The sequence below is a fragment of the Rhinoderma darwinii genome, chromosome 2 (genome assembly GCF_050947455.1).
Source record: "Rhinoderma darwinii isolate aRhiDar2 chromosome 2, aRhiDar2.hap1, whole genome shotgun sequence".
Lineage (NCBI taxonomy): Eukaryota > Metazoa > Chordata > Amphibia > Anura > Rhinodermatidae > Rhinoderma > Rhinoderma darwinii.
In genome coordinates this window covers 127,113,794-127,131,902 of record NC_134688.1, presented here as the reverse complement: position 1 = coordinate 127,131,902, position 18,109 = coordinate 127,113,794, and the positions used below count along the sequence as shown (strand labels likewise).

Sequence of the window (18,109 nt, the reverse complement as noted above, 5' to 3'; positions counted from 1 at the left end):
CCGTTTAATATCAAGTTGACATATAAATACCATTGCCACCAAGTAGAATTCCTGGACATACGGATTTTTTCTGATGCCCAGGGCTTCTTACACACAGATGTATATCGCAAATCTACATCGGTTAATTCCTTGCTGCATGCCTCATCAGCCCATACTCCATCCACCATTAAAGCCATCCCGGTTGGGCAGTTTCTCAGGATGAGGCGGATCTGCTCTTCTGATGCTCTATTCGAACGACAATCTGCAGATCTGAGGAACAGATTCAGAGATAGAGGATACAGTAACAGAGTCATAAAATCTGGATATAGGAGAGCTAAAGTGACGTCGCGTTCTGACCTACTCAAACTTAAACAACAACAAAGCAAGGAAACTGGGGTACGGTTTATATCTACGTATAATGGGCAGTGGAATAAGATGCGAACTATTTTGGAGAAGCACTGGCCCATCCTTATATCTGAACCTCAATTGGCCCAAAACCTGTCTGATAGACCTCTAATGACAGCGAGAAGAGCTAGGAATCTCAAAGACTTTCTTGTAAAAAGTCATTATGTCCCACACCAGATACCCCCTTTTGGTTCCCGTGGACCGAGAAAGGGATGCTACCCGTGCGGTAAATGTAAAGCCTGTGTTAACATCTGTCGGGCCACTAACTTCTCCTCAGCGGACGGAGTACGACAGTTTGATATCCGTGAATATATCTCATGTAGCACGACACATGTGGTATACTATGCCACATGTGGCTGCTCAAAGATATACATAGGACTTACCTCTCGTGAGTTGAGAATCCGTACGAGAGAACACGTACGAGATATTTTGGGGGCCAGTGAGGTGGATGATTTGACACAATTAAAAACTATACCTAGACATTTTAAGGTACATCACGGCTGCAATCCCAGAACTTTCTCAGTTAGAGGTATCGATCGAGTTCACGGTGGCATCAGGGGGGGCAATGTGAAGAGGGTTTTAGCACAGAAAGAATGTAAGTGGATAGTCATGTTGGGATCCATGAAACCACAGGGACTGAATGAGAACCTCAGTTTTGTTCCTTTTCTGTAATTTTGATCTCTACCGTTCTCTTGCTTTTTAATATTTTGTGTACTAATTATGTGTTTTAAATGTCCTCTCTATTAGGTTCTATGTGCGATACATCAAGCACCCTATATGATCTTTCCCGGGATCGGCCTGAAATGCAGTGAATTTTTGTATTAAACACAGTAACTGGACTATGTGTGCTTCAATAATATAAAGTATATTTGTCAGAATTGGGCTATGTTTAAATGGTATATTTGACTATGGAATTTGATGTCTTGGGGTTGGTACACATTGGGTATCATCTTGAGAATTTCTGGTCTATGAGTATGTGTATAAAAATGTATATAAAAAATATAATCTTGAGTATATAATTAATGTGATAATCACACATGGGTTTTATTTAAGAATTTTACATTATTGTAATCCTTCTTTTGTGTGTTTATGGTTCCAAAGGTATCTCGTTTTTTCCCCCTTTATTAGGGGGTGTACGGGGGGTTTCTTTATATATATATTTTGGGTCATTATGTACCCCTTAAAATGTCTGTTGTAATGTTTTTTTCACATTGTATCTCTATGTGTTTCTTTGCACACACACAAAAAAAGTGTTTTATTTATTTCGATAAATTCTCAGCTTTCACTCTTTTTATATTATTGGTACTTTCACTTTATTTCATCATTTGTGGCACTTTCTTTAATTGTCACTGACTCTGATAGACTTTTTCACTTATTTTTTAATTTAGGCACTCATTATCATGATTATATATTCTCTCTAGACCATACACTAATTTTCCCATAGAGGGTTATAAATTGGGTGACCATCTAACTACAATCCCCATAGATAGGCTGGTCCCATAGTTGCGAGCAAAGCAGGACCTTGTGGTCTCTGGGTTAACTTTCCCGACATAGCCCCAGTATAGTGTGATGATATATGATAGGGCACATAATCTCTGCATAACACACTGGCCGATGTTCTCACAAACCTTTGTTGTGATGTGGTGCGCATGTCCGCTGCGGCGGCTGTCTCCGATGCATCCCCCCTCCGCCTTCATGAGCGCATTGCGCATGCCCGGAACTCCCATGACGCGTCGGGAATCCGGGCACGTGCTGCCGCGCTTGGGGCCGGATGTGGGGCATGCCTCGTTTCCGGCTGCATCGGCGGAGATGCGCCGCGGCACATCCAACGAACTACACCATTTAGGGAATATAAAAGGGTAGCGACAGGACGTACATAACTACACATCCCCCTGAGGAAGCATACGTGGCGAAACGCGCGTCGGGGTTCATGTAGCGGAGAAGACACCACTTACCATTTCTTGCTGCTATCTATGGGTGAGTTCATGACTTGACATATGACTCGTTTGACAGCAATGTCACTTGGATTATACCCTCTTCTGGTATTCACTAGTTATTAGATCTGTATTTCACAGCTATTTCTTCTAAGAGAACTTTTCCTTCCTATGAGGGAGGGTATATTGGTGTCAAAAGTGTCTCGATCATTTTAGTTACTTATATGTACACCCATATATTTGAGCTAGCAACAAATATTGATATTGTCTCCGCAATTCACACTAGAGTTGTATCTTTCTGTATTTTAATTGTCCATGTTATTTGTCTAATAAAATTTACTACTTTTATATATACATTGGCGTCATAAGCTCTGGTTGTTTCTTTATGGTATGTGACTACATACATAGTGTAATGTATTGTACCGGGGAACAGAAGATCAGATCTTCAAGTTCCCTAGTAAGTGTAAAAAAAAAAGTTTTAGAAAAATAAATACAATTTTATGTACTCGCCCTGTTTCCTTGATCAAGTCCTTTATAATTAGAAAAAAAACAACTAAAAACTATACAGAATAGGTATCGCCGCGTTTGTATCGGCCTGAACTATAAAAATATCATATTATTTATCTCCCATGGTGAACACCGTAAAAAGATTACATAAAAAACAAAACGGCAGAATTTTCTTTTTTGGTCACGTTGTTTCCAAAAAAATTTAATAAAAAGTGATCAAAAAGTCGCAAGTTCCCCAAAATCATAACAAGAAATACTACAGTTTGTCACGCAGAAAATAAGCCCTCATTTCGCTCCGTCGACAAAAAAAGAAAAAAAAAGTTAAGGCTCTGGAGACATTAAGGCTAAGTTCATACTGAGTTTTTTGACTCGTTTTTTGACGCGGAAACCGCGCCAAAAAACTCATCAAAAACGGCCCGAAAATGACTCCCATTGATTTTAATGGGAGGCGGAGGTGTCTTTTTCCCGCGAGTGGTAAAGCCGCCTCGCGGGAAAAATAAGCGACATGCCCTATCTTCGGGCGTTTACGCCTCTGACCTCCCATTGACTTCAATGGAAGAAAGAGAAAGCGTATTTCGTGGCGTTTTATGGCCGTGGGCGCAAAACGCCGGGAAAATCGGCGTGCAGGCAGAGGAAAATCTGCCTCAAACTTCCAAACGGAATTTTGAGGCAGAAATTCCGCCTGCAAAAAACTGTGTGAACATAATACATTTTTTTATTTAGAAAAACGTGTTTTTATTGTGTAAAAGTAGTAAAACATTTAAATATGATATAAATTTGGTATTGCCGTAATCGCAATGAACCACAGAATAACTGCGCTGAAATTCATTAAAAAAACGTGAAAAAATTTCTGTTTTTTGGTCTCCTCACCCCCAAAAAATTTAATAAAAACTGAAAAAAAAAAAACAACAAAAAAATACGCATTTACCTCCAAATGATACTAATAAAAACTACAGCTCGTCCCATGAAAATCAAGCACTCTCAAAGCTCGTCAACGGAAAAATAAAGTAATTACTCCCGGAACGTAATAATTCAAAACGACGGCCCAGATTAATTAATATGTGTAGAAGTTCTTCACCTAAAACCCCATGTCATTGTGCTAGCCCCCACTGGTAGACCCTGTAAATGAGGGAAACTATGGCATTTTGGGGGTCTGTGCTACATATGGGGATAGTGAAGAAGTCAAAGATTAGGCAATGCTGGAGTGCGGATATTTTGAACAATACCACGGACACCCTATAGAAGTGAGCTCCTGCACCCAAAAAACTGGCCTATGCATAAAGGCTTGGTTCAAAGCGTACGTCACTATCCATGGATAATTAATTTTATTATTCATTTACCCCATTGTTACATCACCCTATTATGACCTGATGCACTCCGTCCACCTTACATATACCCTGATGTACTCCACATAGCTTACATATACCCTGATGTACTCCGCCTAGTTTACATATACCCTGATGTACTCCGCCTAGCTTACATATACCCTGATGTACTCCACTCAGCTTACATACACCCTGATATACTCCGCCCAGCTTACATATACCCTGATATACTCCGCCCAGCTTACATATACCCTGATGTATTCCGCCCAGCTTACATATACCCTGATGTACTCCGCACAGCTTACATATACCGGAGGTACTCCGCACAGCTTACATATATCCAGGGGCGTAACTAGAAAAGACTGGGCCCCATAGCAAACTTTTGACTGGGGCCCACCAAAAAAAAAAACGGCCTATAGTTTGTCCTATAAAAGCGATGTATCCCCTATCCACAGGATAGGGGATACATATGTGATCGCTGGCAGCGATAAGGAGAACGAGGGACCGAAAGTCCCCCGAAGTTCTCCATGACTAACCTCGAACTTCCTGGGTCTGCGCAGTTCAATAAAAATGAAAGGAGCGCTGGTCACGCATGCGCACAGGTGCGACCGGTGCACAATTCATTTCTATGGAGCTGCCGACAGACCCCGGAAGTCAAAGATTTGTCATGGAGAACGTCGGGGGACTTTTGGTCCCCTGTTCTCCTTATCGCTGGGCGTCCCAGCAATCACACATGGTTAGGGGATGCATGTCTTTTGTAGGAACAACCCCTTCAGTGGCTTCACGCTGTAGCAGCTGCTAGCGGAGCCTCCGGCCATGGGGGGGGGGGACTCGTGCCGGCGGGCGGCACGGGCTCTCATGCTGCAGGCCCCGTAGCAGCCGCTATGGCTGCTACAGCGGTAGTTACGCCACTGCATATATCCTGATGTACTGCGCCCAGCTTACATATACCCTGATGTACTCCACACAGCTTACATATACCACAATTTAGTCCGCCCAGTTTACATATACCCTGATTTACTCCGCCCTGGTTACATAAATCCCGGATGTACTCCGCCCAGCTTAAATATGCCCTGATGTACTCTGCCCAGTTTACATATGCCCTGATGTACTCTGTCCAGCTTACATATGCCCTGATGTACTCTGCCCAGCTTACATATGCCCTGATGTACTCCACACAGCTTACATATACCCCGATTTACTCCGCCCAGCTTACATATACCCTGATTTACTCCGCCCAGCTTACATATACTCTGATGTACTCCGCCCAGCTTACATATACGCTGATGTACTCCGCCCAGCTTACATATACCCTGATGTACTCCGCCCAGCTTACATATACCCTGATGTACTCCGCCCAGCTTACATATACCCTGATGTACTCCGCCCAGTTTACATATACCCTGATGTACTCCGCCCAGCTTACATATACCATGATGTACTCCGCCCACCTTACATATACCCTGATGTACTCCGCACAGTTTACATGTACCTGGATTTACTCCGCACAGTTTACATGTACCTGGATTTACTCCGCCCAGCTTACATATACCCCGATTTACTCGGCCCAGCTTACATATACCCTGATGTACTCTGCCCAGCTTACATATACCCTGATGTACTCTGCCCAGCTTACATATACCCTGATGTACTCTGCCCAGCTTACATATACCCTGATGTACTCCGCCCAGCTTACATATACCCTGATGTACTCCGCCCAGCTTACATATGCCCTGATGTACTCCGCCCACCTTACATATACCCTGATGTACTCCGCCCAGTTTACATGTACCTCGATTTACTCCGCCCAGCTTACATATACTCCGATTTACTCGGCCCAGCTTACATATACGCTGATGTACTCTGCCCAGCTAACATATACCCTGATGTACTCTGCCCAGCTTACATATACCCTGATGTACTCCGCCCAGCTTACATATACACTGATGTATTCCGCCCAGCTTACATATGCCCTGATGTACTCCGCCCACCTTACATATGCCCCCCACATTATAAACTGAAACACCAGTAAAACACTAAACAAAACTACCAAGCAAAATCTGTTCTCCAAAAGCCAAATGGTGGTCCTTCTGAGCCTGGCAGTGTGACCAAACAGCAATTTATGAGCACATATAGGGTATTACTTTCTTAATGGACAACTGGGTGTGTTTTACTTTTTGACCAAGTGGGCATTGTGGTGAGAAGTGTATGACTCTGACCAATCAGCGTCATACACTTCTCCCTATTAATTTACACAGCATATGGTGATCTTATTACATCACTATGTGCAGCCACTTACACACACACTAGAACGTTACTCAAGTGTCCTGACAGTGAATATACATTACCTCCAGCCAGGACGTGATGTCCATTCAGAATCCTGACACTCCTGTAGCGTTTGTTTGAGATTTACAGCAAGGCCAGCGTAATCTCGCAAGATTACGATGTAACCGGTCATTTAAAACGAGATTACGTTTGCCTTGTTGTAAATCTCAAACAAACGCTACAGGAGTGTCAGGATTCTGAATAGACATCACATCCTGCCTGGAGGTAATGTATATTCACTGTCAGGACACTTGAGTAACGTTCTAGTGTGTTTATGTGGCTGCACATAGTGATGTAATAAGAACGCTATATGCGGTGTAAATGAATGGGGAGAAGTGTATGAGGCTCATTGGTCAGCGTCATACACTTATCTACACAATGCCCACAAAAAGTAAAACACGCCAAGTGGTCCATTAAGAAAATCATTAGCATAAAGCTAAAATAGGTCATAACTCCGTCAAAAATGATTGTTTTTCTAAATAAAAAACATTGCTGTAATCCACATTACAGCGCCGATCATATTATGTACAAGATAGGGCATTTATAATGTGGTGACAGAGCCTCCAAGTTCAAAGCTTTGTAACGTCCTAGAAAAATAAAAGGACGTTCAAAAAACGATGCAAACATAGACATGGTATATGTGAAATAGAAATACCACATACAATAGTTACTATCTGTTTTACAAGCAGATACATTAAAAATGAGAAAAATCATAAATTTTGCAAATCTTCTCTAAATTTTGGTGTTTTTCACAAATAAGCAATGAATTTATCGACTAAATTTATCCACTAACATAAAAGTACAATATGTCACGAGAAAATGTCAGAAATCGCTGGGATAGGTAAAAGCATTCCAAAGTTATTACCACATAAAGTGACAAGTGTCAGATTTGAAAAAAATGGCGCTGGTCCTGAAGGCCAAAATGAGCTTGGTCCTGAAGGGGTTAAACATCTTCGGACATTGACAATTGCTAGAATGAAGAGGTTACGACAATCTGACAAGCATGGTGCCCTTGGCTTCAGTTGAGTTTAATTGGAGATTTCTGTATTTCTGAGAAAAGCTGACAGCACTCCCATTGAAGTCAATGAGACTGTACTGCTCATCAGCAGTGAGACCATCGGGCGTACAGGACCCATTAGAGAAACTATAGATTACAGCATACCATTCCGTACAGCAATTATTTTTGTTTATGACTGAAAATGTAACTTTTTGGCGCCCGATTAGCATTTTGGGGTGACATTGCCCACTTTAAGTTAAACACCTGTAGGTAAGTCTTTATTTGTAGGGAGCGGTTTATGCTGGTTTAAATAGGAGCACACAGCTTCGCAGTATGTGGTAATGTCACTTGACCTAGTAGTTTATTTAGCGCTATTGGTTTGTATTACTCTTGGTATCAGCTACGGGTTATTGTTCAACCTGATATATTACATGCACGGACTGGAGGCAATGTCTATTCACTCTCAAGACACTTCAGTAAAGTTAATGTGAGTGTATGTGACAGCATAGCGTGATCTCCCTAGATCGCGCTGCGCTGAGTACAAATGGACATGAATGGAGAGAAGTGTATGACGCTGACTGGTCACTGATTGGTCAGCGTTATGCACTTCTCTTTACAACGTCAACTTGGTCAAAAGTTAAAAAACGCTCCAGTTGGGCAGTAAGAAAGTAATTAGCATAAATATAAAATTGCTCATAACTTCCTCAAAAATGATTGTTTTTCAAAATAAAGAACACTGTTGTTCTCTACATTACAGCGCCGATCAGATTATGTAGGAGATAGGGCACTTATAATCTGGTGACAGAGCCTCTTTAAATAAACTTTCTTTTTTATGTACAAAAAATAATATTTTTTTTTAAAAAAGTTAAAAAAAAACAAACACTTTTCCCATTATAGCATTGAAAAAAATAATTGGTATCGCCGCATCCGTAAAAGTCTGAACTATTACAATATATCATTATTTAACCCGCACGGTGTGCGCCATAAACATTTTTTTTTAAAACGTCAGAATTCCCTGGTCACCCCATCTCCCACAAAAAATGTAATAAAAAGTGATCAAAACCTCGCATGTGCCTTAAAATGGTAGCATTAAAAACCACAGCTTATCCCGCTAAAAATAAGTGCTCATGCCGTTTGACAGAAAACTAAAAAAGTTATGGGTCTCAGAATTTGGTGAAACAAAATAAATTTTATTTTTCACAGTTCGCTCTTTCCTTGTAAAAGGAGTAAAATATAGAAAAAGACTATATAAATTTGGTATCGCCGTAATTGTATTGACCCACAGAATATAGTTAATATGTCGTTTTAATGGCACGCGAATTCCGTAATAACAAAGCGCAAAAAACAATGGAGGAATCGCTGTTTTTTTCCTTTTCTACCTCTCAAAATTTTTTTCCTGTTCTAGTACATTATATGGTACAATAAATGGTGCTGCGAAAATATACAACTCGTCCTGCACAAATCAGGCCCCCATAGGACTATATTGATGGGAAAATAAAAAAGTTATGGCTTTTGGAAAGTGGGTAGGAAAAAATGTATTTGCCAATCTGAAAAATGGCTGCAGCGGGAAGGGGTTAAAGGCTATGTACCCTGTTGAATTGCTTCTATTTTTTTTTCTAATAAAAATATCTATCAGTGTGTTTGGTGCAACTTTCTAAATACATTTTATTAAAAATAATTTTTTGATTTGTATCCTGTATACAGGGCAGCTGTATCTAGCGCTGAAACTTTAATCCGTCAGGTTTAGTGTTAGCGGTCACATTTAAGTTATGAAGGTAGATGTGATCGGTAACCGCTAGAGTCTGAGTGTCAGAGACACGCAGAACCCACTGGCACGGATCTGGTCAGTCCCGCTGACCTGACTGATACGGATTTCAGCGCTAGATACAGCTGCCCTGTATACAGAAAACAAATCAGCTGTATCTCAAAAAGCAAAAATTATTTTTAATAAAATGTAATTACAAAGTTGCACCAAACACACTGATCGACATTTTTATTAAAAGAAAATATAAAAATGTCAAATGTGTACATAGCCTTTAACACTGCACAGTGCACCTTCCTACATAATGCTGGCCCTGGCGTCAATGATATGTCAGAATAGCTTTAAAGGTGCAGATACCAATTTGCATTAAACAGACATGCTTGCCCAGTTTTACTCGTAGCACTGGAGATGAATATATTATTGTGTCTCTGGAATGACAATTTCTCTTTTGTGTGAAAGACAAGTCGTACATGAGGTTGCAGTTAGAATTTTTTTTCCTATGGTCTCACAGGTTTATCAATAAATTAAGAAAAAAAGTGAGGCTGTTATATTGGTTGGTGTCCTATTTCTGTTAGTGGGAAACATGTCCCAGTTATATTGGCTCCTGCCAGGTTGTGAATATATAAATAAAATGTATATAACAAAATAGCAGGTATTGATTATTGTAGTATTTTGTGTGATATTATGTATTTGAATTCAAAAAGAGTTCCTAGGAATATAATATGGCAGTGTTTCTTATTCACAGGAGCTCCTTCCTTATTGTGTTCAAAATGAAAAAAAATTGACAACTTCCAACACTTTTAGAAATTAGTGTAAAGGCTTGAAGGTGTGTGTATTATATATATATATATATATATATATATATATATATATATATAAATAATTTTTTTATTGAATCCATATTATACGAGATAAATACGGCTACATACATACATATATATATACATTATATATGTGCACATACATATATACACACATACACACATTCCTTAATATTGAAATTGCAAAACCAAGAAGGGCAAGCCGTAAGGTTATGCAAATCGAGGAAGTAATAGGTGTCGGTAAGATCTGCAAATGATACAACTTTCAAGCACCGCGCTCCAATCTGTGGCATGTGGGAGGAGCATAAAAGTGAGATTGAAAGCAAAGTATTTTAGCCACATCAAAACTCAAAAATCGGATCAAGTGGTGTGGGAGGATTGCACGATACCTCCTGTTCGTCGATGTGCCAGTTATCGCCACTTGTCGCAAACGGAGAGGGACAGAATCTTTGAACGGGGAGACCTTGGTTTATGACTCCGTAAGATTGCTACGCACCTAGGCTGAGACGTCAGAACTGTTCAACGTTGCATGTCCGGAGGTTGAGAGAACAACAACGAACGGGACTAACAGCAAGAAGTGCGCAAAGGCGAACCTCTGCACAGATGGATCGTCTGATTGGAAGAATGGCGCGTAGTATTCCATTCTGTATTGTAAGTGAAATTGTACGTCCCATTCTAAGCCTACGGTGACAACCAGTATCGACTCAAACTATCGGAAGGCGTTTTGACGACAATGGGCTAAGAGCCAGATGTCCAGCTACAGGGGTTCCATTGACTACACGCCATCTCTCCCAAGCGCTATCATGGTGCACAGCAAGATGGCAATGGAGGCTCGAATGGAGGTTCGAATACATATATTATACATTACCACTCTTTGTCATGACCCTCAAACCATTCCTTAATTTTTGCAATGTGGCAAGGCAAATTATGTTGCCACTGCCTTTAGGGAATTTCAATGCCCTGACTGAGTGTACTGGGTCTGTAACAATGTTTAGGTAGGTGGTACATGTTAAAGTAACATTCACATGAATACCAGGACTGAAGGTTTCCCAGCGCATCACACTGCCTCGGCCGGCTTGCCTTCTTCCCATAGTGCATCCAGGGTCCATCTTTTCCCCAGGTAAGCACTGCACATGCACCCGGCGGCCATCCACATGATGTAAAAGAAACGTGATTTAAAACACCCGGCCACGTTCTTTCAATGCTCCATTGTCCACTTCTGATGCGGATGGGCCCATTGTAGATGCTTTCGGTGGTGGACAGGGCTCAGCATGGACACTCTGACCAGTCTGTGACTAAACAGTCCTAAACACAGCAAATTGGGATGCACAATGTGTTCTAACACCTTTCTATCATAGCCAGCAGCAGCTTTTTCAGTAATTTCTGCTACAGAACCTCTTCTGTAGTAACGGACCAGACGGGCTAGCGTTCCCTCCCCACGTGCATCAATGAGACTTGGGTGCCCATGACCCTATCACTGGTTCACGCTTTGTCATTTCTTGGACTACTTTTGATATGTAATAACTAGTGTTCCCTATAAGGTGTGCGGCCGCGCACGTTCCACGATCCGCCCGCGCACTAAATTTTAAAGCCCCGCGCACTGTCACGGGCGGCGGGCTGATGCAGTGGGGACGGCATTAGCACAGGAGGGGGCTCCGGTGCTAGAGACAGCCACATTCATTTGTATGTGTGTCCTATAAGGCGTGGGAGTCGCACTGGACGGCGTGATGACGTCACATCATCATGCCGGTCTGCGCATGCGTCCAGCCCAAAGGCAGTGTAGCCCTCCGTCTCTGACCGGGGGGGCTATCTACCGGGGCACCTATCTACCGGGGCGCCTGCCCGGGGGGGAAACGACTCTGTAACCGGGGCGCCTGCCCGCGGGGGACGGGGACGACGGACTCTGTAACCGGGGCGCCTGCCCGCGGGGGACGGGGACGACGGACTCTGTAACCGGGGCGCCTGCCCGCGGGGGACGGGGACGACGGACTAGGTAACCGGGGCGCCTGCCCGCGGGGGACGGGGACGACGGACTCTGTAACCGGGGCGCCTGCCCGCGGGGGACGGGGACGACGGACTCTGTAACCGGGGCGCCTGCCCGCGGGGGACGGGGACGACGGACTCTGTAACCGGAGCGCCTGCCCGCGGGGGACGGGGACGACGGACTCTGTAACCGGGGCGCCTGCCCGCGGGGGACGGGGACGACGGACTCTGTAACCGGGGCGCCTGCCCGCGGGGGACGGGGACGACGGACTCTGTAACCGGGGCGCCTGCCCGCGGGGGACGGGGACGACGGACTCTGTAACCGGGGCGCCTGCCCGCGGGGGACGGGGACGACGGACTCTGTAACCGGGGCGCCTGCCCGCGGGGGACGGGGACGACGGACTCTATAACCGGGGCGCCTGCCCGCGGGGGGGGGAGACTCTATAACCGGGGCGCCTGCCCGCGGGGGGGGGGGGGGGGAGACTCTATAACCGGGGCGCCTGCCCGCGGGGGGGGGGGGGGACACTCTATAACCGGGGCGCCTGCCCGCGGGGGGGGGGGGGGGGAGACTCTATAACCGGGGCGCCTGCCCGCGGACGGGACTCTATAACCGGGGCGCCTGCCCGCGGACGGGGAGACTCTATAACCGGGGCGCCTGCCCGGGGGGGGGACTCTATAACCGGGGCGCCTGCCCGGGGGGGGGACTCTATAACCGGGGCGCCTGCCCGGGGGGGGGACTCTATAACCGGGGCGCCTGCCCGGGGGGGGGACTCTATAACCGGGGTGCCTGCCCGGGGGGGGGGACTCTATACCGGGGTGCCTGCCCGGGGGGGGGGACTCTATACCGGGGTGCCTGCCCGGGGGGGGGGACTCTATACCGGGGTGCCTGCCCGGGGGGGGGACTCTATACCGGGGTGCCTGCCCGGGGGGGGGACTCTATACCGGGGTGCCTGCCCGGGGGGGGGACTCTATACCGGGGTGCCTGCCCGGGGGGGGGACTCTATACCGGGGTGCCTGCCCGGGGGGGGGACTCTATACCGGGGTGCCTGCCCGGGGGGGGGACTCTATACCGGGGTGCCTGCCCGGGGGGGGGACTCTATACCGGGGTGCCTGCCCGGGGGGGGGACTCTATACCGGGGTGCCTGCCCGGGGGGGGGACTCTATACCGGGGTGCCTGCCCGGGGGGGGGACTCTATACCGGGGTGCCTGCCCGGGGGGGGGACTCTATACCGGGGTGCCTGCCCGGGGGGGGGACTCTATACCGGGGTGCCTGCCCGGGGGGGGGACTCTATACCGGGGTGCCTGCCCGGGGGGGGGACTCTATACCGGGGTGCCTGCCCGGGGGGGGGACTCTATACCGGGGTGCCTGCCCGGGGGGGGGACTCTATACCGGGGTGCCTGCCCGGGGGGGGGACTCTATACCGGGGTGCCTGCCCGGGGGGGGGACTCTATACCGGGGTGCCTGCCCGGGGGGGGGACTCTATACCGGGGTGCCTGCCCGGGGGGGGGACTCTATACCGGGGTGCCTGCCCGGGGGGGGGACTCTATACCGGGGTGCCTGCCCGGGGGGGGGACTCTATACCGGGGTGCCTGCCCGGGGGGGGGACTCTATACCGGGGTGCCTGCCCGGGGGGGGGACTCTATACCGGGGTGCCTGCCCGGGGGGGGGACTCTATACCGGGGTGCCTGCCCGGGGGGGGGACTCTATACCGGGGTGCCTGCCCGGGGGGGGGACTCTATACCGGGGTGCCTGCCCGGGGGGGGGACTCTATACCGGGGTGCCTGCCCGGGGGGGGGACTCTATACCGGGGTGCCTGCCCGGGGGGGGGACTCTATACCGGGGTGCCTGCCCGGGGGGGGGACTCTATACCGGGGTGCCTGCCCGGGGGGGGGACTCTATACCGGGGTGCCTGCCCGGGGGGGGGACTCTATACCGGGGTGCCTGCCCGGGGGGGGGACTCTATACCGGGGTGCCTGCCCGGGGGGGGGACTCTATACCGGGGTGCCTGCCCGGGGGGGGGACTCTATACCGGGGTGCCTGCCCGGGGGGGGGACTCTATACCGGGGTGCCTGCCCGGGGGGGGGACTCTATACCGGGGTGCCTGCCCGGGGGGGGGACTCTATACCGGGGTGCCTGCCCGGGGGGGGGACTCTATACCGGGGTGCCTGCCCGGGGGGGGACTCTATACCGGGGTGCCTGCCCGGGGGGGGACTCTATACCGGGGTGCCTGCCCGGGGGGGGACTCTATACCGGGGTGCCTGCCCGGGGGGGGACTCTATACCGGGGTGCCTGCCCGGGGGGGGACTCTATACCGGGGTGCCTGCCCGGGGGGGGACTCTATACCGGGGTGCCTGCCCGGGGGGGGACTCTATACCGGGGTGCCTGCCCGGGGGGGGACTCTATACCGGGGTGCCTGCCCGGGGGGGGACTCTATACCGGGGTGCCTGCCCGGGGGGGGACTCTATACCGGGGTGCCTGCCCGGGGGGGGACTCTATACCGGGGTGCCTGCCCGGGGGGGGACTCTATACCGGGGTGCCTGCCCGGGGGGGGACTCTATACCGGGGTGCCTGCCCGGGGGGGGACTCTATACCGGGGTGCCTGCCCGGGGGGGGACTCTATACCGGGGTGCCTGCCCGGGGGGGGACTCTATACCGGGGTGCCTGCCCGGGGGGGGACTCTATACCGGGGTGCCTGCCCGGGGGGGGACTCTATACCGGGGTGCCTGCCCGGGGGGGGACTCTATACCGGGGTGCCTGCCCGGGGGGGGACTCTATACCGGGGTGCCTGCCCGGGGGGGGACTCTATACCGGGGTGCCTGCCCGGGGGGGACTCTATACCGGGGTGCCTGCCCGGGGGGGGACTCTATACCGGGGTGCCTGCCCGGGGGGGGACTCTATACCGGGGTGCCTGCCCGGGGGGGGACTCTATACCGGGGTGCCTGCCCGGGGGGGGACTCTATACCGGGGTGCCTGCCCGGGGGGGGACTCTATACCGGGGTGCCTGCCCGGGGGGGGACTCTATACCGGGGTGCCTGCCCGGGGGGGGACTCTATACCGGGGTGCCTGCCCGGGGGGGGACTCTATACCGGGGTGCCTGCCCGGGGGGGGACTCTATACCGGGGTGCCTGCCCGGGGGGGGACTCTATACCGGGGTGCCTGCCCGGGGGGGGACTCTATACCGGGGTGCCTGCCCGGGGGGGGACTCTATACCGGGGTGCCTGCCCGGGGGGGGACTCTATACCGGGGTGCCTGCCCGGGGGGGGAATCTATACCGGGGTGCCTGCCCGGGGGGGGACTCTATACCGGGGTGCCTGCCCGGGGGGGGACTCTATACCGGGGTGCCTGCCCGGGGGGGGACTCTATACCGGGGTGCCTGCCCGGGAGGGGGGGGGACTCTATACCGGGGTGCCTGCCCGGGAGGGGGGGGACTCTATACCGGGGTGCCTGCCCGGGAGGGGGGGGACTCTATACCGGGGTGCCTGCCCGGGAGGGGGGGGGACTCTATACCGGGGTGCCTGCCCGGGAGGGGGGGGGACTCTATACCGGGGTGCCTGCCCGGGAGGGGGGGGGAATCTATACCGGGGTGCCTGCCCGGGGGGGGGACTCTATACCGGGGTGCCTGCCCGGGGGGGGGGAACTCTATACCGGGGTGCCTGCCCGGGGGGGGACGACTCTATACCGGGGTGCCTGCCCGGGAGGGGGGGACTATATACCGGGGTGCCTGCCCGGGAGGGGGGGGGACTCTATACCGGGGTGCCTGCCCGGGAGGGGGGACTCTATACCGGGGTGCCTGCCAGGGGGGGAACTCTATACCGGGGCGCCTGCCCGGGGGGGATGACTCTATACCGGGGCGCCTGCCCGGGGGGGATGACTCTATACCGGGGCGCCTGCCCGGGGGGGGATGACTCTATACCGGGGCGCCTGCCCGGGGGGGGGAACTCTATACCGGGGCGCCTGCCCGGGGGGGGATGACTCTATACCGGGGCGCCTGCCCGGGGGGGGATGACTCTATACCGGGGCGCCTGCCCGGGGGGGGAACTCTCTACCGGGGCGCCTGCCCGGGGGGGGAAAACTCTACCGGGGCGCCTGCCCGGGGGGGGAACTCTCTACCGGGGCGCCTGCCCAGGGGGGAACCCTCTACAGGGGCGCCTGGCCTGGGGGGCACTCTCTACAGGGGCACCTAACCGGGGGGGGCATTCTCTACAGGGGGCCTGCGGAACACTCTACAGGGGCACCTGCACGGAGGGGCACTCTCTACAGGGGGCCTGCGGAACGCTCTACAGGGGGCCTGCGGAACGCTCTACAGGGGGCCTGCGGAACGCTCTACAGGGGGCCTGCGGAACGCTCTACAGGGGGCCTGCGGAACGCTCTACAGGGGGCCTGCGGAACGCTCTACATATATATATATATCTTTCACTTTATTCTTTCAGACCACTTAATATTTTTTTTGTCACTATTTGCTATAAAGACTTGCAATGGAAAACCTAGATACATAAACCCAATATTGTTTAGTAAAACGAAGCGTTTAGTTGTAGGCTTTAAAATTAAGTTGTCGTTTGAGTGTTGCCTGAGTAGATGCTTTTTAGGTTTGATCCATAAGGAAACAGCTATGTCACGATTAGGGGCATTATTCTATTGGGTATCTGGGGCAGTCGGAAATGGCACTCTTGTCCAACACAGGATCGAAAAGCTGCTCTACTTCCCCTCAGATTTTACACTGCAGCTCTGCTTGTTTAGCTTATGATTGCATAAGAATAAGTCCACCATAACCTTTCACGGAAATCAATGCAATTATAGAAAAGAAACCATGATTATAAAACTATAAGCAACTTAAAACCCCAGTTAAAAAAAAAGTTTAAAAAAAGTTTAAAAAAGGTAGCTGCCACATATAGCATAAGGCAAATAAGTGAATGAGGGACCTGCAGATCTGCCTCAAAAAGCCTGGGATTTGTTTCCACAGCAGTCCCACATTTCTATACTTTGTAATTCACTCCCTGGATATCAAATCTCAGTTCTGCGTACTGTCACAAACAGTAGAAGAGCTCATGCACAAACTAGTAGAAGAGCTGGCTGCCAATAGAACACAAATGTTGATAAACCCAAGTATAACAGAAAACATCCTTATCACAGAGATTTGCCAAACGCTCGTGAAAAATTAGTAGTTTGAAGTCTGCGATTAAGAAGCAATTAACAAAATCTTAAATGTCATGTGGCACATTCAGTGAAAAGAAAGTCTTCCATTAGATGGACAGAACCGGAAAAGGACAGAACAGTGCCCTAGGCACACATGGAATGAACCAAGGCCATTAAAAGGACAAAACTGAATGTATGAGGGAAATATAAATTAAAAAACGTTGCCAGAAATAGAATCTACTGTACCAGATAAGTAAATGGCTTTATCAACCATGAACTCTTCAGCAAATCGAATGTGACAGAAATTCTTCTTGCTTTTACGAATTGCTGTAATGTCTCCACATTGCTCAAAGACCTCTTGAATAATCTCGTCTGAGGAATTCTCGGGTAACCCTCCGACAAATACAGTTTTACAACCGGGAGGCCGCTCTCTTGTAGACGGTGGAGGCAAATCTATAGAAAACAGAGCAAATAATTTAACTTTGCTTATCTTTCGGGAAAAAAAAAATCACTATCACTCCATAGGCATCTTTAGATATATATTAGAGGTAGTGCTGACAGAAACGTTGTGTCTAACTTAGAAAACTAAACTGCAACACAACCACAATTTGAGAATAAACACTTACAGAGAGTCTGCAGGCAGGGAAAGGGGAAGATATTACTTATTTCATATTAAGATAAAACTTATCCAGGTAGGTTTTGTTTCTTTGATACAGAAATGGTTCTGTGCATACAGATTTGCTTAGGCCCCATGCACACGAACGTAAAGATCGTCCACAACGGCAGAGCGTAAATACCGTCCACAATTACAGACCCATTCACTTCTATACTCCACGAACACCTTCCCGTTTATTTACGGGAAGGTGTCCAGGCCGTAGAAGTGTACCACAAAAGATAGGACATATCCTATCTTTTGCTTTTTACGGCTGTGCTCCCA

The 18,109-nt window shown here is 49.5% G+C and overlaps 1 protein-coding gene across 8 annotated transcripts in view; it reads right to left on the bottom strand.

Annotated features, from left to right (window-relative positions):
• ENOX1 (ecto-NOX disulfide-thiol exchanger 1) overlaps nt 1-18,109 on the bottom strand; it is a 686,747-nt gene that overhangs the window by 159,228 nt on the left and 509,410 nt on the right. For all 8 annotated transcript variants that reach the window (XM_075852278.1, XM_075852272.1, XM_075852273.1 and 5 more), the window contains one exon: nt 17,419-17,625. In XM_075852278.1, the coding sequence (XP_075708393.1) occupies nt 17,419-17,625 (207 nt within the window). The remainder of the gene's footprint in view (nt 1-17,418; nt 17,626-18,109) is intronic.